Source organism: Doryrhamphus excisus, linkage group LG4 (genome assembly GCF_037039965.1).
Source record: "Doryrhamphus excisus strain RoL-2023G ecotype Guam linkage group LG4, RoL_Dexc_Guam_v1.1, whole genome shotgun sequence".
In the NCBI taxonomy this organism is placed as follows: Eukaryota; Metazoa; Chordata; class Actinopteri; order Syngnathiformes; family Syngnathidae; genus Doryrhamphus; species Doryrhamphus excisus.
In genome coordinates this window covers 10,675,600-10,696,606 of record NC_136360.1, presented here as the reverse complement: position 1 = coordinate 10,696,606, position 21,007 = coordinate 10,675,600, and the positions used below count along the sequence as shown (strand labels likewise).

Genomic DNA, 21,007 nt, shown 5'->3' with positions numbered 1-21,007 from the left:
ACTGAGATGTGCGCCGTGATGCAAAGAAATGTGACACTTGTGATATAGTTCATATACTATGATTTTCTTTCTGTTTATATTTTACACAGTATGTTATTTGTTTAGCTAAAACACAGGACAAAGATTTTAATCACGATCAACCAGTTAAAAATCATCCAGTGATCTTTAAAAAAAAATCAAGGTATAAGCATCGCTATTGTAAAGCCCCTATTTATTACGGAGTCATTGACGTACGCGGAACTGTTGTTACTGACTGTTGTTTCCAGTGGGGACTTATTTTGCATGCCGGAATAACTCTCTTGAGCAGAACAGCCAAAGTTAGGTGCAAGTTGGATGAATGTGGCGACATTTCTAGTCACATGTCACCGCAATTACTTTTTACGTTTTATATTTAGGATAAAATAAGACAAGAAGATGTTGATCTACCGAAGTCGGATACATTTGATGAAGGTTAAATGACGCTAGCATGACATTGACAGCCGGAATAAGGCAAGTTAGCATTAGCATAAGTAGCAAATGTTAGCACAAGTGCTGAAGTTATGCTGCTTCCTTAGCAAGAGGAGACGAAACAATATAGAATCTTCTAGAAAGCTCCTTCATGATGTTGCACCTATTCAGGGGGTTGCCCTTGTCTGCCCTCCCGGCATACTTGACACGGCACGCCCAGGTGTGCTGCTCACAAGCTGAGAGGAGGGTGCACATTGTGTCCGTTCGCATCTGCTGTCAACGAGCTTCACATTCTGGAGCCTCTTACGGTGGTCCTTCCCTCCCTCTACACGCCACCGCGCGGACGGTCCTGTCCAAAACACCTAACTCCATACGCAGATCTCAATGTAGGAGCCAGTTCCATACCTCATCCCCGGTTGGGGCCCTGCCTACTCCTGTTCTGTGGCTGGTGCTCAAGCCCATACAGAAGCTTATGGCCATCATACTGGGCAGGTATGATTTATTTAACATTTTTACACCTAATATTGACATCGACATTTAAAAAAATGTAGGTCTCTTTTCCCCAAAGATGTTATTATTGTTATATTTTAATGTGTAACATATGGAATGCTAATTGTTTTCATAAGGTGGCTGACGGGTAAACGCTCCACATGCACACAGAAATAATTCAAAACAAAAACATGCAAACATGATAAAACAAATGCAACGGCAAAATGTTGCTATGACATAAATGCTGCTGTATCAAAAACAGATACAAAAGAAAAATACTACCAATGCCAAAAAAACAACACCCAAAAACATCTGCCTGAGAGGAATTATGTAACCTCACAGAACATAACAGAAGTTGGCAAGGCAAGCAGTGGTACCAGACGTGAGGGCTTATCCCTCCTTCCAGACCTCAGATGTAAGATTTTCCAGTATTATAGGGCAACTAATTGTCAACACAAGAAAAAGTACTGACTTAAAACATTTTTGTCATATTGCTGTCAGATAAATAAACAACTATTAAATAGGAGTGGAGTGAAGTGATTTTGAAACACTTCCTGGCAAGTTTTCTGAAACAACACCATCTTCGTTGTGATGTCACTGCCAGACTACTTTCTGGGAACCAAATTCAAACACATGCCTTCTGCATACTTCATCAGCATACTGTTTTTTTGGTCATTATTATATTATTTTGTTGCAGGAGTGTAAGGAAGTGGTGGGTGGCGCTCCCTGACAACCGCCGCGAGTTTTTTCGGCAGTGGGCCTGGCAGCGGCGATGGCGGCTGGCATCGGCGGCTGGAGTGGTGGCAGCGATCGTGGCCCTCCTCCTCCTGACCCACCTGGACGAGTCACCAGTGACGGGACGCACGCGCCTGCTGGTGTTCAGCAGAGAGAACTACATGGAGCTGGCGGCTGTTACCTCGGCAGCGGTGCGGTGATGTAATAAGTATGATGTATGAGACATGGTGTTGTTTATTGTTTGTTGTATAGTACATGGAGGAGTTTGCTGAGCTGATGCTTCCTGAGAGTGACGCCCGTCATCAAGTAGTACAGCAGGTGGTCCAGCACCTGGCTCAGCGGAACAAGGACCTCCCAGAAATGTCCGACGTCACATGGAGTGTCCACGTAGTGCAGAGTCCCAACACCAACGCCTTCGTTCTTCCAGTCAGTGAATACCTTTTACAACTCACTCATGTGAAACATTCACTTTGACTCTTATTGTTTTTTTTTTACTTTGTAGAATGGAAAAGTGTTTATGTTCACTGGCATGTTGGAGGCTGTGGCAGATGTTCACCAGCTCACCATCGTCTTAGGACATGAGATGGCTCACGCCTTACTTGGACACGCTGTAAGTCAAAAACTGCATACGATGCAAGAGCTTTATAGTGTGGTGTACAACTGCACTGCAAATTACTGAGAGCTGTGTGTGAGAGATCATTTGCGTATGTTATATTGTGTACTGACCAGTCCGGGGTGTGCCCCGCCTCTCGCCCGAGGACGGCTGGGAAGGCTCCAGCGCCCCCCGCGACCCTTGTGAGGATAAGCGGTAGAAATATTGAATATTGTGTACTCTATTTCCTGGTTAAATAAAGGTTCAATAAATAAGGTAATGCAATTTTAATAATAGGCTGCCCTGGTTGAGTGGTTAGCGCGCTGACAGCTAGGAGACCCGGTTCAATCCCACCCTCAGCCATCTATGTGTGGAGTTTGCATGTTCTCCCCGTGCATGTGTGGTTTTTCTCTGGGTACTCCGGTGTCCTCCCAAAAACTCCAAAAACATGCTAGGTTAATTGGCGACTCCAAATTGTCCATAGGTATGAATGTGAGTGTGAATGGTTCTTTGTCTATATGTGCCCTTGGATTGGCTGGCGACCAGTCCAGGGTGTACCCCGCCTCTGGGATAGGGTCCAGCTGCCTATCCAGCTGGGATAGGCTCCAGCACCCCCACAACCCTCGTGAGGATAAGCGGTAGAAAATGAATTTTAATAATAAACCTTTTGTGAATGTTTGATTTTCAACCCCCCTTCTGTGGCACAAAATCTGGAAATATGTGCTTTTCATTGGGCAGCTAATTGTTTTCTGGTTCAACCATCCATTTTTTTATACTGCTTATTCTCACAATGGTTGCGGGTATGCTGAAGCCTATCCCAGTGGTCTCCGGGCAAGAGGCTGTGTACACTGTGGACTGGTCGCCAGGCAGGGCACACCTGCGTCTCCATCCCTCCCACTCTGCAAATTTTGTGAGCAGTGCAGTCTGGCTCTTGCACCCACGGCTCCATCCCTCCATGGGCGCAAGTGGCAAAGAGGCTGGAGAGAAGGGGTGAGAGGGTTTAACACAGCCGAATGTGTTAACCAATCTTAACCAATGAAATGAACGCCTCTCATTGCCTTTAAATGCACATCAGAGGCGCAGCGCAATGCGCGTCATGCACCACATACGCCACCTGCCCTAAATTAAGTATTCTCAAGCATAAAAATGGCAAAATTAACTAAAATACCAATCCAATGCATTCTAATGTAGAGAAAGACATGTGATATGTAGAATTCTAAACGAGTCACAAGGTGCCCGTTATATTACATTGATGAGACGATAGCCACTGCAACGAACTATCCAAAACCTAGAAGAACAACTTACTTACTTACTTGTTATTTCATATTTTTACTTATCTACTTTGCGTAATTAGAATGCAAAAGTGACTATAGGGGTGTTATTTCATGCCTATAGGTCTCAATTGATCTTAAAAATCTTAAAAAAAAATTCAAAAGTGGTAAACCGGTTTTCTATGCCCTAACTGCAAAAATATCACATTTATGAATAAGGAATCTTACTTGTATACCAATTAACCACGATGAATGAGTTTTTTCCTGGTTAAATCAAGGTTCAATGAGGTAAAAAAAAATATTGTAACAATGGATGACAAAAGAATGGATGATACAACTGAATGACATTGCACTGTTTGTGTTTAAGATCTTTTGTGTTAAAATGCAGTAAACATTCCATTGTGTCTACATGGTGTTATGATGGATGATGTTGCAATGTTGTTGCATCATCATCACCTCTCATCTCACGAAGTGATGACGCACATGAGTGTTTACCACCTCGTTAAAAGACCATTCTTGTTGCTCTTTAAAAAAAAGTAAATCTCAAATGAAGTTGTGGGTTTTGCGAGCTCGTCTGGGAGGAAACGCTACAAGGAGTTTGTAATTAAATGAAGGGAATGAGCATTGGCATATTACTCACCAAAATCTTATGCTGCATATACTTGCACTGAAATGAGGAAAATCACTATACTCCTGCTTACCTGTATTTTTGTCCTCTCCTCTTAACCTCACCTCCACCTTGTCATCCTACGTAGGCGGAACAGGCCAGTCTGACTCACGTGGTGGACCTCCTGTCTGTGGTCCTGCTCACCGCCATCTGGGCCGTGTGTCCTCGGGACAGCCTGGCACTCCTGGGTCAGTGGGCACAGGACAAACTCACACAGGTAACTCGCATGCGGTATTTTAATATTTATATACACACAGTGAAACTTTTAAAATCCAATACCAGCATGCTGATTGATTTCCCATAGGAAATCATGTTCATGGAAATAGTCTCAATAACACTGAATTTTATTATCGATTATTATTTATTACCAATTCTCATATTTGGTATCAAATTACCATGCATTACCATGACTGGTTTGACATCGATATTGGACATCCTTTAATTTTTCAATGTGCAACCTTGGGTGGTCATAGTTTGGACACATTTGACTTCCACAATAGCTTGACTGAAGTCACATTACTGACACTCTGTGTGGCGCCCCCTGCAGCTGATGTTCAACCGTCCCTACAGCAGGAAGCTGGAGGCGGAAGCAGATCAAGTTGGGCTGCAGTTGGCCGCAAAGGTACGCTATCATCGTCACATTGCTTTTATTTTTTTGTATTCATATTGTTTGATGTCTGCAAAGCTAGCCAGAATATATTTCATGCACTAATTTGATCGATTGGTTGATAAGATTGTATTTAATTGTCAACAGTTGCATCCAGATGCATGATTTCCTCAACAAAGCGTGTTAAAGGGGACCTATTATGCTCATTTTTGGCCCTTTGTATTGAGTTGTGGACGCCAATAATTGGTAGACAGGTACACACAAAAACTGAATGAATGATTGTAACAAATACAAAACAAATACACACGTAAGCCATGTAACGCCCACATTTGCCACTAGGTGACACAGTTGTCAAAGTAAAGAAATGCTGCCACAGTCAATACAATACAACACAATTTAGAGTACAACCGTCATGTTTGTGTATCCTCTGCAGGCGTGTGCAGATGTTCGCGCGGGGCCCGTCTTCTGGCAGCAGATGGAGATCCGGGACCAGCTGAGTGGAGAACTCAGCCTGCCCCAGTGGTTGTCCACTCATCCATCTCACAGGAACCGGGTGGCGCAACTGGACCGCCTCGTGCCGCAAGTACGCACACATGCTATTTTTTTTTTCTTAAGTGAACATGTGCCCACCGGTGTGATGTCAAGAGTTGGTGGCCCACACTATAGAAAGATTGAAAAACCCAAACAATATCAGTCCTCTTGCTGCATTTTTTTTACATGAAAATATCACCCTAAAGTAAAAAGGACCTGAGGAACGCTCACACACAAGTTTGGAGAGATGCATTTCACAACCTGCAGGCTTGGAGGCAACACATTCAGACGCATCTCTGAGCTTCATGGAAGCTTTAGCATCATTCATCATTGTTTCTTAGTGTGTGTGTGTGTGTGAGAGAGAGGCTTTAACCTTGAGTTGGTTCTTCAAGCAGATGGCTGAGCCACTTGATTGTCCAGCAGGTGCCTCAGTGGTTGTCTAATTGTGTGTAAATTTATGCGCGTGTTGCCTGTCCTGCTGACTCCTCTGTGGTGGATTTGACCCATAGTGGCGGCCACTGTCGTAATCTAAGTGAAGCCACAGGTACACTGTACATGCCAGTTTTAAGTTAGTTTGCTGAGCTGGATGCTCTTTCCATGTAAGAGGTGTTGCCCTCATTTTGTGTTGTTGTGATGTGCGAGATATTTGGACACGCACTGGTCTTCATTGAGCTACCAAATCATACTTTTTATTTACTACAGAAAAAGTGACTACACCCCTTACATGCATATTTATTACACAATATCTTCTCAAGGTACAGTGCTATAGAAATGCAACCTATGTATACTTTAGACTAGTCAGTGTACAGCAGGGCTATTCAACTAAATATCTAAAGCAAACTGTTGCAGAGTGCTCGACTTTTTCTATCACTAATATTCTTATTTTGTATGTAATGTCATACATTGAGACACAAGCAATAGATTTAAGCTAGCCGAAATACACTGCATATGACAGGAACCCTATATTGTTGTTAAAAATAATAATCGCAGACCCACAATATGACAAGAACTGCTAATATTTTTAGGAATATTCTGCAAAGATGTCAGCCAGGTTTTGAAATGAACCCATGGGCCCTGATGTCATTCTTGGGCTGGTTTTGACCAGCTGGCTACCATTTGAATAGCTCTGGTGTACAGCATGTATAGCAGTATAGATTTACTATTCACTGCAAATGAGTTTGCACACAGCCATTATTGTCTAAATATCTGGCAACACATGTGAGTAGCTAGATAATTGTGTCCTACCCACATTCAAGCATGATAATTGTCGCGTCATCTATGGTCTGGGGCTGCATGAGTGCTCCTGGCCCCGGGGGTAGAGGGTGAGGGAACTGTGGCTTATTCCAACACTCTGAAGAAGAGCATGATCCCCTATGCAGTTTTCCAACATAAGAAGCCCCAACACACCTCGAAGATGACAAATGCCTTGCGGAGGAAGCTGAAGGTGATGCAGTGGATAAGTATGTTTTCTTCAGATGTGAACCAAATTGGGCACCTGTTGGACATTCTCAAGCAGAAGGAAGAACAAAGGAGTGCAGGATCCACCTACTCCACCAGTGATGTCATCATGGAGGAGTGGAAGAATATCTGTGTTGCTATGTTCAACCCGATGCCCAAGAGGATTAGGGCTGTCATAGATAACAGGCTGAAAACTAGCCACCTGACCTTGAACTTTGTCCCCACCCTACTATACTGTAATCCCACATTGCCTATGTGTCTAGGCTCTGGAGCTGAGGGAAAACTGTGTGTGTCCCGCCCTGCCGTCTACCGATCCTCGCATCGTCTTCTCCAAGAGTGTCCACGTGCTGCTGGAGAATGCCAAGGTCCAGGAAAGAGCCGGTATCCCGACGAAGTCATCATACGGCCCCAAAAATGGGGTGGCTGTGGCCCTGCTCGCCCAAACGTCACCACTTTCTTCAGACCGTGAGGTTGTGGTAGAGGCTCCTCTCAATGGTGCACCATAACTGACCCAATGAGTAGAGATGGCTGTGGTGCTGCTATATAAAGACTTCTTTACTATTCTTCTGTTGTCAGTGGGGAAATACTCAGGAAAGAAGTGTAGGAAAGCCACATAAATCCATCATACATTCAGCAGGTGACACCGGAATGACAACAAAGTGGTCGGCCATTTCAGTTCAGAACTTGGCAGGGACAAGCATTTTTTTCTCTAAAAAAGCACCATAGCAACACCAGATCACTGTCTTGTAGCGGATCTTTGACCAATGTTTTGGCAGTCCTTTTATATAGATCAAGGTCTTACCCATAGGACCCCTTGTGCTGTCAATTAAAGAAGGGACATACAGTTAAAATACAACTTCCTTTTCATAAGCAGAAGAAGCCAGATGCAAGGCTATAGTGAAAGTTAAGGAAACATGCTTAAACATCTGCCTACTTAACTAGCTGCATCATAAATACTTCCCAAGCCAGGATGAGTTAGCTCCACTGCTCTGGTTCTCACCACCAAGGCCACTGGTAAGATGAGATCAACGTTATTTATCCCACGCTGGGGACAGTCCATTGGTGGCATTGCTATCATTCATCAGCTTAGGGCAGGAGTGATTGATGAGTCAGCATATACTATATATACAGTATGTGATAGCATAGCATCACATAGTATAGCAATGTGTGATACACAAGATCTCACCTTTAGGCTCATTTTTGGTGTACAACCATTATGACTGTAGTATTATTTAATTTACAGTATGTTGCTACGGTAGTACAATTTGGGATTGTGAATAGTTGGAATACTGCCGAAATCTAGTCTGTGTGAAGTGAACGCTTTGTGAATAAACACTGGATTAGGAAGATTTATTTCTATTTCTTTTCTTGCAAGCTTTACCAATATCGGCTTGGTTTGGGTCCACCCCCACTAACCTTTATTTACAGAAAATGAACGTGTGGTTGGATTCTAATTGAATGAAATGGTTTGTGTTATTGCGTTGATCACATTTGGTTTGTTGCTGTAATTACGATGCAACTTTCCGACTTCTATGAAGCTTGGTGGAGCTTTGTGTCGCACTTCTGCAGTTGTAGGAAAAGGGTTATCGTGTTTATTTAATACACTGCTATTGTATATAGACCCCATAAACAATAGCAGTGACGTGAATTAATGCCTTAAATACAAATATTTATCATGTCTTAATTTTTTTTAACATGATAAAAAACAGGATTTTTTAAAAAATTTTACTTCTTTTCATGACAAACAATAGCTGAACGATGGTGCAACAGGTGACATTGTGGAGATTGTGGATTGAGAGGCCAGAAGTGACAAACTGGAAGGATTGACAAGGCAGCCGAAAGATAGCTTGCGTCCTTTTTGTGGTCTGCTGTCATTTACATTTAAATCAAACATTTGACAAAGATGTTCAACTGTGCCTCAAGAAAGATCCTGAGCTGCTTCTTCTTGTCAGTATTGTCTCCTCTCTGTGACGCCCCCACACGGGACGTCTCAGCAGGCCAGAAAGAACCCTGGCAGGTTTTTTTTCAAGTATTGTGGAGATGCTCAGAAACGGGAGAACACTCCCACAGAGAGTGGAGGACACATCTGCAGTGTGGGAGGCGCTGCCGTGTCCCAACGTGCACTGTGGCTGCACTTTGACCTCCTCGGCAACTGTTGCACGTAAACATGCAGCATGCTGAGGAATATTTAATGTTCTTGTATTTCTGTCTTTGTGTGGCTCAGTTCTTGACACTTTTGTCTTGGGAATATTTCACTTTGTGAGGACAGTTGGGCAAGACTACAGCTAGGATGCGGTTGTTTGATTGTGGTATATCATTTATTGAGTCTAATCTGTAGTATTTCTGTATGACACACATGGAAAAGTGTCCTAATAAGGCAACATTGTCGTGTTGGAGTGAAATAATAATGTCATTAGCATTACTATTGACACAGAACACAGAATGTTACTCAAAGAAAAAAGTATCGGGATGTAATCGAGTAATCGCTCGTGAACGTGAAATGAACTAAAATACATACGTATATTATGTATTCAGAAGATGCATTCAAAGATCTGATGACATTTGTATTGTACACTGGTCAGTCGGTGTCAGTAATGTTACTGTAAGGATCTGTGAGACACACAAACACCAGAATTGATTGCTGGAACAGCAGGCTTTTATTACAAGTATGAATTACCACACAGGCATGCATAAATATAAATAAAAACACAAGCGACTGTTGTGGCTATAACCCACGCTGAAAGCTGAAACACTGATGTCACTTCCTGTCCACTCGTCACTCAGGTTCATCCATCCATCTATTTCTATATCCTACTCAAGTCTCATTTAGTCTGCTCTATTGGGTAATACGGGTGTAAACGTGACAATGTCAGCGTTATTTCATGTCTAGAGAGTAGTGATGTGTAACACCACTGATGGAGTTCCATTGAAAAATAGTACAGAATAAATTGTTTTGTGTTTATTTTATTTATAGTTCAGGTTGGATTTTATTTTGAGAACACATGATCATCATATGTTATTAAGAGCTGCGCACATCGTTCACCCAGTGTTTTTTGTTGAAGCATTAGCACGAGCATTTACGTTAGTGACGTCACCTTGTAGACATTCTAGCGGGGGGTCATCTTGATATTCTTTTCAACTCCACATACAAGTTTTCTACTAATGGACCCTTGCTCACTTATCATGTTGATCTGTGGGTGTATGTGGTTCTGCTGTGATGCTATTAGAGATTAGGATGTTAACGCAGCCCCGCGACTGCATCGATCCTCACGACTGTCAGCTGCACGAGAGCACATGTCTGCTTCTCTGTCTATCTGTCGTACTTGATCTCAATTTGAATATTGCTCCTCTGACATGATGGAGGGAGTGACAGGAAAGAGGACTGTGGCGGGAGGGGAATGCAAGAAAAATGAAAAATGAGCGGACATGACTGAAATAAGACTTCCCTTGTATTTTCAATAGTTTTCATAGTACTGATATCTAGGGGACACCTGGATTAAACTGTGACAAAATGTCTTATTTGGAGAAAAGGTCTCTTGTGAGAACAGTGCAGCTATAGAAGCCAATCAGACTGTTTACTATGGCATCGAAACAAGGCATTATAGGAACTGCACATTAACCTTGCAATCCAACTTACCTCGGTGTTCCCAGCATCAGTGTCAGTGACTGATGTGTGGCTGTTTTTTTTCATCAGCATTGAACAGTTATCGTCATCTTAATTAGGGTTGGGTGATACTTGTTATGTACCGGTATTCCCATGACAAAAATGACATGACCGGTATAATGATGAACGGAAACAAGGCACTGTATATAAGATGAATGAATACTGTCATCGTGAGAAGAAACGTTCCTGTGTGGAAGTATTTACTCCACAGACTGTTCAGTCGTGGCACAAAATCATTATAAACACTGAGCAATCCCCTCCTGACCTAAACATGAAAATCGCTAAAGGCATTCAGAAAATGCATTTAAAGACATATTGTGCAAAACAGTGTTCTGCACTGGTTACTAGGAGTCATAATATACGAGTCATAACTAGCAACACTCCCAATGATAACATGGGAATCTATAATATGTTGTATTTTCTCTTATTATGTCGACTATATTGGGTAATACGAGTATAAAAGTGAGTATAGGGGTGTTATTTCATGTCTAGAAGCCTCTAATATATGTAAAAAATGTATATAGAACCGTGAACAGGTTTTCTATTATAATATTCCATTTATATCAGGAGTTTTACTTTGCCGAAATAAAAATTACTCAAATAAAAGAACACATGGCTTCGACTAATGGCTGTTGGTATTCAATCATTATGGTGACGCCTGTTTATTCAGTGGGGGGGTTGTTATCACATTTGATGTGTTAATGGGGGCCAGATCCTGAGCGAATGCGCTTCTGTCTGCTTACAGCTATTTACCAGGGATATGTAAGGGATTAAGCCTGGAATACATTAGAATACATTCACAATATAATCCTTACGTCTGTGTGTGTGTGTGTGTGTCTTTTCTATGACGTTAAATTTCACATCATATTAATTTTTCCAGCAACCTGAGGAAGGCCCACTTAATGCCGCTTACATACATAATGTTTCGTCAAATGAAGACCACATCTGCATGTCATGTTGAGTGCAGATGTTTTGTGAAAAGACTTGACAGCAGAAAGTTTTTTCATTGATCCACTAAGGTTACCACTGCTATTGAAGCAAGGATGTCCAAAGTGTAGCCTGCTGGTCATTTTTGTTCTGAAGCTTTTTTAACAATTTACAGAACAACCTCAGTTAGTGGACACCTCGGTTACTGTGTTTTTTGGTTATAGTAAAAAATATACACCTGAATTTTGCCTTGGTTTGCATACATTGTCCAGTTAGTGTACAATACAGCGTGCATCTTGTTATGTAATTACAACACTATGTGAGTCCAACTGTTTTTTTTTTTTTACTAATAATTAGAAACAGGAACCGGAAGTCAGTGCTTGACTCCCAAAAATGTTAACATATAACCAGTTTTTTACAGTTTGACATGCATAAAATATATCTAAATGCATATAAATGATGAATTTGCTGTTGGCAAAGACACCACCTTTGTGTTTTGTCATGATTTATTTCATGCAGTCAGTAGTGTTTCTCACCTTCTTAATCAAAAGCTTACACTTGCAACGTTCTTTGGCTCCATTTTGGCTAATGAGGTGAGAAACCCACATCACCAATGAGGTTTGGAATGAATGAAGGTAAAAATAATCATATATAAAAATGTATTTAACTGCATTTTGAGTTGGTTTCTCCATGTAAAACTATAAAAACGGGTTTTGTGTTAGCATGTTTGGTTTTCTTGAACGGATTAATGGTATTTAGATGATTTCTTGTGGGAAAAACTGATTGGGTTCAGACAGTCTGCAATGGATGAATGATGCTAAAGTCTCCGCAAATGTACGTGTGTTGGTTAAACAATATAAAAGTGGCCCCCGCATCCTTAGACCTTTTAGTATGCGGCCCTCGGTGGAAAAAGTGTTAGTGGAAGCCTTCAGGATTTTTGATGAGGTCACGTTGAGACCATGGTGAGTAGATGTTATTTTCCCCTCCAGACAGATTTGTCCTGCTTACACTGAACATATGCCCAATATCCGACTCACACACACTTTGAATGACACAACGGCCTTCCACAATGTGTTATCTGCGACTTCACCGGTTGTGACGTCGGGTGCATGTGTGTGTGTGTGTGTCACACTTTGCTTGGCGTCTCTTTGGCCTACTTAGTGCAGTAAGTAGCACATCGAGCTGCTCCTCCTCTCCCTGTGGACTCCAGCTGAATAATTGAGTGGCACTGAGGCAGAGTAATAAGCTGCATTGCTGCTTTAATAACCTGACGGACACTCTCTGTGTGTGTGCGTGTAACAACCAGTAATACTCCAAAGTCGGCAGAGCAGACACATGCTGTCTAGCAACCAGACTAAATTATATCACTTGAGTGTGTGTCACCATCTTCATAGTGGGGATGTGAATCTGTCATTTCAATTAGGAAGGACGTAACAATACATACAATCAGGGGCGTCACAGGTTCTGGGGATGGGGGGCTTAGCCCCCTGGAAATGCACAGGATATGAATGAATGTAGTAGACATTCAAAAAACAAATAACAAACAAGAACTGGGATATAACTTTCCCACTTTTGGACAGATTTAGTAGAGATACTCAATTGTTTTAGGCCAGCATTAAATTTACACAAGTACAAACAATCTACACCATAAAACCGCTACTCAAGCTCTGCAACCATCTGTCCAGTGATCAATTATTAAATTATTAAATTATTACATTATTACATTATTACATTATTACATTATTACATTATTATATTATTATTATATTAGCCTATTAGCCTATTATTATATTAGCCTATTATCATCATTATTCTTCTTCTAATTATTACTACCACTAGGCTAGTATTAGCCTGCTTATTGGCTTGCTTATTAGCCGGCTTTGACCTATATGAGATTTGTCAGGTATGTTTTTAGTAAAAAAAAAAAAATCAATAAAAAATATCAAATTATTTAGGGGCACAACATTTTAGGCCCCCTCCAAAAAAATAGGCCTAATGACTCCACGGCATACAATGTATATTTGTGTTTCTCACAAATATACATTGTATCGTAACTTCTTGTTTATTTATATCATATTATTATTATTTATTTTATTATTGTAAGTAAATAATAACCAAACAAATATTACATATTGTTAGTATACCCTCAGGTGTACTGAATCCCAAAAACTACATTATACTGCAACAAGTGCAGTATAATGCTATACACGGCAGAGCGTGCCCTGTAGTTGAGCGGTGCAACAGACTCTTTAACGGGAGATGGCTGTTTCTTGATGCACAGGCTCATCTGTTTCCCTCATGTCATCCGTGACACAATGCACTGATGGCAGTTTGGCTTAGAATGGAAGGCGTGCTCTGACCGAGTGGAGAGAGCGTCGGGGTTCCCTTTGCTCCTCCGGTGGCCCACACTCTGTTATTGTGGGCAGCAATGTGCTTTTTAACCTCTCTTTTACTGTCAGATCATTTTTTAACAATCTCCTCCAGGGTTCTGGTCTCGGTACTTGTTGAATTCACAGTCTGTGTTACCGTCTGCTGTTCTATTCGCTTTGTTTTGTTTGTCCAAACATCCAATTAAGACACATTTTCTGTTTTCTATTTGTTCCACCATGACTTCCATTTCAATATCTGTGAAATTGCGCTTCTTCTTTTTCAGCTTTCTGCTTGCTTCCGCCATCTTGACTCAAAGTGACATAAAAATCTTGTGCCTTCATATGCAAAAAGGTCAGTTTGGGGGTGCATTGGTAGCTATCTACTTGTTTTTTTGGATGATGTGTATAAAGGAAAGCACGTAGGAATGCATGCATGTTTCCTGTAGAGTCTTATACATTTGGCCCCTAGTGTGTAATATTGTCCAATGATTTCTAAATAGTCAACAGAATACAGTAGACAATCATCAGCCTTTTCCACATCCCCGTCCTTGAAATGTGTCATCCTCCACATCTATTGTGATTTTTACAGCTAAACCTTCTTGATTTTGGTCTATGCCAGGACAAGAACCTTGTTGATTTTTTTGAATTGCAGCTTTTGTAAACACTCGTCCTGATTGAGATTGATTTATTATTAATTGGCCCTGTACCCTAGAAACCGCCCATGAATGATACGGGAAAAGGCCCAAATGATACTGATAAAATATAGAGTTTAACCATGTCCAGTATCAGCCCCTGTAGCTGTCCACTCAGAGCGTGCTGCTCTGGTATTGTGCCTGTGAAACAACCAATCAGAGAACAGCGCACGAGCGTGAACACACACTATAAATATTCCTTGTGCTTCTCCAGTCACCAAAAAACTCAAACTTGATTAATGGAACTTTAATTGTCAGACATTGATAAAACTGTTGATAAAATATTATTGCTTAAATATTTCTGCAATTATTGTGTTTACACTGTTTAGATATAATACATGTAATAAACTGAAGATTTTCAGGAAACAAAATGGTCTTTTGATTAAATAGTACGTGATAATAAGCTCATGATTAAATAGTATGTGATAATAAGATCATCACAGACAAACCATGTGATAACCTATAAATATCTAGAGGTGGGAGAAGGTCACTGTAAGTGTCAAGTAGAAATAGTCAAGTCAAGTCAAGACAAGACAAGTCAATTCAAGTCCAAAGTCACAGGAAATTTTTGAGTCCTTACAACTTGTAAGCACTGTGTTGATCACATCCAAAAGTCTGGTGTGCCCAGAAAGGTAAGCCGTACTCTTGTTGTTTGCTCTTAAAACCTGATAGGTCATCAATAGATGTAAATAGTGTAATGATGCAGATTATGTGAGGAAATGAAATGACCAAATAACAGCCTTGTTTGTTGTTACTTTGAATGGAGACACAACATACTTGAGAATATCTCAAGTGTTTTTAAGTCATCAGACTAAAGTCTGAGCTGAGTCATTGATCTCAAAGTACCAGTTGAGTTGCAGGTCTTGATGATATTGTACAGAATCATGAGAATTGTGACTCGAGTCCACAACTTTGCCTCGCAAGAAGAGTCGGTGTGTGTGTGTGTGTGTGTGTGTGCAGCATGGCATGTCAACCTCCAGTGTCACCCTGAGGCTTCCAGCACTTCCAAGTCTGTGAGTGCCACTATGAATACACACTAATTCTCACACAGCTTTGGATTGGCTGTTGGATATTTCCCACGGACACACTTAATTGCCCTTTTTTGTACTATTAAAGGCAGAGTTAAATGTGGTCATCCGGGTGCTCTGTTGGTCCCAAACTTGACTGCATACAACGTCCTGCTCTCTGATAAAGACACTTTAAAAAAACTACAATTTTGGGGCAGAGGCTCTTGGTATGTCCTGAGGGCTCATTAATGCCTCCCGGGTGGAGTGAGTGTGCGTGTGTGTAGTTCTTATCGACAACAACAGGCCTGTCTGGCGTGCACACACACAGTTATATGTGGATAGGTTGCCAATATCAATGATAGACACACTCGTGGCTAATGTGTGTGTGTCGAGTATCCTGAATCCATCCATTTTTATTTGTCATTTGTGTGTGCAGTATAAAGAGGTCCGTTCGGTTGTCATAACAACACCTCCAAATCCTGTTTGTTTCTTATATAGAGTACATTAGGTTAATTAGGCTTTTAGTCACAGCTTGGTGCACTTATGCAGATGAACAGCACAAGAGAGGGGTCAACATGTAGCGGAAACGTGTGCCTGCTGTATCGCGGAGGGCGATCATGTCTTTTATATGTTTTATATACTGAATGGATTTGTGTCAGCTTCTAATCCTGAACTGCTGCATTCAAATGTCTGAAAATGAGGGGGCGGGTAAGTCACCGTTGATGGACTACACTACATGAAAACAAACACACATGCACATATCAGTTTTTTCAGTTTCTCCTTCACTTTTCACTTTCATTTTCTTTGACACTCAGTCAGTACATAACTTTTAATTTAATTTAAAAAATACTTTTTTGGGCGGCACGGCGGTCTCGTGGTTAGTGCACAGACCTCACAGCTAGGAGACCAGGGTTCAATTCCACCCTTGGGCATCTCTGTGTGGAGTTTGCATGTTCTCCCTGTGGACACGTGGGTTTTCTCCCACATCCAAAAAACATTGGCGACTCCAAATTGTCCATAGGTATGAATGTGAGTGTGAATGGTTGTTTGTCTATATGTGCCCTGTGATTGGCTGGCGATCTGGCCTCTCACCTGAAGACAGCTGGGATAGGCTCCAGCACCCCCCACGACCCTCGTGAGGAAAAAGCGGTAGAAAATGAATGAAATACTTTTTTTTTAGTATACACTCCTGATCAAAATTGTACAATTGAATACTGTAACAGCACTGTTGGATCTAAAGGAGGTTCTAAGCAGAGTTTCAGAAGGCAAAAAGATGAACTGGGAGTGAGAAAAATTAAGTGTGCATTATAATGAAATAGAATTTTCATCAGATGATCAAAAGTTATGATTACAAGCCAAAACAGGTGGGTTCAATGTCATTTTCTGTCAGGTACGCCCCTCGCAGTGCACCATTGCTGCTGAGGGTGAACTCATTTGAAGCTTCCTCTAAGATCCTGAGGGTTATGGCACAAAAACAGTCAAGTGGTCGACCCAAAAAAATGTCACTGTCCCTGAGTCAGAGGATCCAATTGGCTGTCCCGGCAAGACATCCTCAGCCCAATTGGAGGTTGTTACTGGTGCCGAGTGCAGTCCAAAATCCATCAGACGACATCTGTGAGAGGAGAGTTTTAAGATCAAAAAACGTCTTCAAAGGCCTCGACTCCTTTGGAGCCACAAAAATACCTGTTTGGAATTTGCACGAGAGCACCAGACACGGGAGATTGAAAGGTGGAAGAAAATCATTCTCTGAGGAGAAAAAAATGTAACCTTGGTGGTCCTGATGGCTACCGATGTTACTGGCATGACAAGGAGATCCCACTTGAGTTGTTTTCCACACAGCATGGTGGAGAGGGGAGGGGGCGCCATCATGATCTGGGCTGCTTTTTCCTTCAATGGAACAATAGATCTTCAGGTTGTGCAGAGTTGTCAAATGGCAGACCCTCGTCTGTGTGGCAATGACCAATTTTTCTTATCAGTCTTAAAATTATGATCAGTACTGTATAATGCATGTCATTTTTCATAGGTTTCATTAAATGTACTACTCTTATTATTCCCAGTAAATAGGGATTGAAACAACTGCATGACTACTCGATTGAGGTTTTTTTTCCCCTATAAGTCAGTTAGGTTTTGTGGAATTTCCCATGTATTAAACAAATTTAAAGGATTTATATTTGATGTACGTGGCCAAAATAATGGATATTGTTCTGCTTCATAAATACTAAAGAAAAACATGCAAAATGCTTGTTGCAGTTCAACAACAGCAGAAGCATCATGTCCTCAGGCTATTTAGAAACATTGTCACGCATTTTTTTCTTTTTGTCCAGCTCTCTTCTGTCATTCCCTGCTAAGAACTGAAGCTGTTTAAATCAGCATACAAAAACAACCTAATCATGGTGTAAAAGGCAGCCGAGGTCGCCTGCAGCTCTTCGTAATTGGTGGACCTGCTACAGTCTTTCCTTACCACTCCGCGTTTCGAATTATTAGCTTAGATACTTAAAATACACTTAAATGCGCTGTTTTGTGGTTGAACACGGCCTATTATCAGTCAAATATATAATTATTTAAGAAAATGTTACATATTTTTTGCCTAAACGTTTTAGCGGGACAATGGCTATGAACTAAAATACAAATATATGTCATTCAGAAGGGCCATTGAAAGACACTAGTGTGATATGAAATATTCAACACTGATCACTCATTGTCAGTAATGGTACTGTAATGTTGGGTGAGACACACAAGCACCAGACTTTATAAATGGAACAATGGGCTTTCATTGCATGTTTGAATTATATTTGGGTACTATTCGATTATCCCAATAATCAAATAATCCCACACATAGTCTACTTTTACGGCTGTAACGCACACCAAGTGAGCTAAAACTCAACTCTGAACCTTCTGTGTCATTTTCTGTCCGTTCCACCAGACACATTTATGTCTGCGATATTGGGTAGTATGGTCACTATGGGGTGTTATGAGGTCTCTAATAACTTTTTAGAAGGTAGTAAACATGGTTTCTATGCTGTGACTACTTAAGTATTCCATTTATAAAGAAGGAATCCTACTTGGTTGGCTGTGGAACCAATTCCCAGTGATAAACGAGGGATTACTTGTCTTTCTGCTACTGATGATGTCTCTTGCTCTGACTGCCTCTTTGATTCATGAGTTTGTTTTTTTTCCCATCATTTGTTTCTTTTTCAGTGTATAGGCTAACCTAGCAAAATGTTGCTGCGAAAACATGACTGGGGACAAATACAGCATTTAATTAGCATTAAGCTACAGACAAACACCGAGGGCCAAATACTGAAAATCAAAGAATGTGGTGGGCCACATTTTTAAAATGTTTTTGTTTTGTAAAAAGGCAAAAAATTGTTCTTTGAAATATTAGGTATACATTTAAAAATAATTAGTTGTTAGTTCAGTTTCTTCTATTTACAATTTTACTATTTTTTGTGTTATTTTATTCTGTGTCACACCTAAGAAAAAACAAGATACAGGCCGCAAATGGCCCTGGGGCTACACTTCGGTCCCCCTTCACTTGGACTTACTCAAGGCTAGATTTTGGACATAACATAATACATCTCTCTGACTTATTTAAAATTGGTGTAAGTACTGTAAAATTGGACCTTTAAGTTAACAACCACTAAAAGTTGTATCACTTGACTACTAGAGACATTCTGCTGACATTTCCGAGTGAGCATCAGCCTATGTGTGTGTGCGTGTGTATATTATATAGTGCTTGTGTGGTTGCCTCTTTGTCTACAGAGGGAGTGGGAGAAGCGTCTCTTTTAATTTGGTCTATAATTGAATTTGGCCCGCGGGCGTGCCACGCTCTTGTGAGAGATGGCAGCACATAAGAAGGGGATGAAGAGATGTGGCAAAGGGAAGAAGAACTGGGAACTGGGAGGAGAAGAGAAGAAGAAGAAGAAGGAGGATGAAGATGGACGCGGCGTGGCATCCTCAGTCATCTGAGTGAGTTCATAAGTACTGACTACATGGACCAGTGGCTGGCAGTCCACTCAATATGACAGATGAATATTGCACAAGCCATTCTCTCCTCTCCTGCCCTCTTCAGTTATTCATGTCTGCCTCGGAGTTGGCTCAACTTTTTCTTTCACTTGAGGCCTTCTTCCAAACACACACACACACACAAAGGGGCTGACAAACTGAAGGTTTGTTTCCCAACATCAGGTAGTATCCAATATGGTGGATGGGAGCTTGTTTTGTTGTATGCTTTCTTTTGGTCCATAAATAACCACCGGGTCAAAAAACGTTGGCATGAAAATCTGTGGCTGTAGGCAACCTCTTGATGGGTTCTTTAAAAACTTGTAAAATTGTAATTTGAAGTAACATGAGTGGGCAACATCTGCTGTAAATTGTCAGTGGTGGTGTGCAATGTATACATTATACGTGTTACACTTACTCGCTGTTGGTGCCAGTGAACTCATCAGCTGGTTGGTTACAACAATGTTACAACATTGGTTCTGTTGCACCTCAATTGTGGAATAAACCGTAATTTCCGGTGTATAAGCAGCTACTTTTTCCTCATGCATTGATTGGCGTATACAGGGATGGTGCCAATTCATGGCAAAAAACTATGTGTCAAAGTCTTATGAAGCAATCGTCTTTTGCGCTGAGAAGATGATACACGGCTGTCCTGGAAATGATTTCACTTGTTGAACAGGCATTATCTTGAAAGGCAAACTATAGTAAGAATACAATGGAGAACAACAGGCTAAATAGGTGTGGGTTAATGTAATGTGAATAGGTGGTATGTTAACATAACATACTCCAAATTTCTACCAATTCCAATGAATCCTTCATCCTCCATGTCATTTCTGAATAACTCCACCAACTCCGATAGTGACATTCCATGTCCCAAGAACCAGAATAGAATGAGATCGCGGATACAGGCGGCTGAAATGAGTTTCCTCCGTAGGGTAGCTGGACTCACCCTAAGAGATAGGGTGAGGAGCTCAGCCATCCGGGAGGGGCTCAGAGTAGAGCCGCTTGTCCTTCACATCGAGAGGAGTCAGTTGAGGTGGCTCGGGCATCTAGTCCGGATGCCTCCCGGACGCCTCCCTGGCGAGGTGTTCCGGGCATGCCCAGCCGGGAAAAGGCCCCGGGGCAGACCTAGGACACGCTGGAGCTCCGATAGTACAGGGTGAGTGGCTGTCATCAGACTCAGCATCAGTTGCGGTTATTATTCTGGCCTTTCTGAATCACGACAGTATGGTTTTGGTTGTCACTGAAGCGCATGCTTTCTTGAGCCATCCAATGACTTCCAGGAAAGTTGCATGGCACATCCCCCTGGTAGCTGCGAAGCTGTGTTTTCCATCCATCATCCACTACTCCCACACCTGATGCAAAACTAGCAACTACCTGGGCGTGGAGACGTAACTGCACTGTTGACAAGCCTCTTCTTGCGGCAGCACGTTTTTCAAGCCCCCACTTGTCCCTCCAGCTCTGTGGCCATCTACCTTTTAGCCCACGATAAGATTTTTATTTTTTTTTCTTCATTGCAGTTAGTGTATCCTCCGCTTTTCGCCAGTCT

The 21,007-nt window shown here is 41.5% G+C and overlaps 1 protein-coding gene across 1 annotated transcript; it reads left to right on the top strand.

The window, feature by feature from the left end:
* Positions 1-224: 224 nt before the first annotated feature.
* Positions 225-11,167, top strand: oma1 (OMA1 zinc metallopeptidase). The gene is made up of 8 exons (XM_058072742.2): positions 225-939; positions 1,634-1,862; positions 1,924-2,097; positions 2,174-2,281; positions 4,290-4,418; positions 4,749-4,823; positions 5,242-5,391; positions 7,061-11,167. The coding sequence occupies exons 1-8, from the start codon at positions 599-601 to the stop codon at positions 7,301-7,303; spliced, it is 1,449 nt and encodes a 482-aa protein (XP_057928725.2). The 5' UTR covers positions 225-598; the 3' UTR covers positions 7,304-11,167.
* Positions 11,168-21,007: the final 9,840 nt, after the last annotated feature.

Bases quoted from the DNA above. Each gene is read 5' to 3' on its own strand.
- oma1 (XM_058072742.2), top strand. From the start codon at position 599: ATGATGTTGCACCTATTCAGGGGGTTGCCCTTGTCTGCCCTCCCGGCA. The intron at 940-1,633 runs GTATGATTTATT...ATTTTGTTGCAG, and splicing joins ATGGCCATCATACTGGGCAG to GAGTGTAAGGAAGTGGTGGG. The intron at 5,392-7,060 runs GTACGCACACAT...CTATGTGTCTAG, and splicing joins TGGACCGCCTCGTGCCGCAA to GCTCTGGAGCTGAGGGAAAA.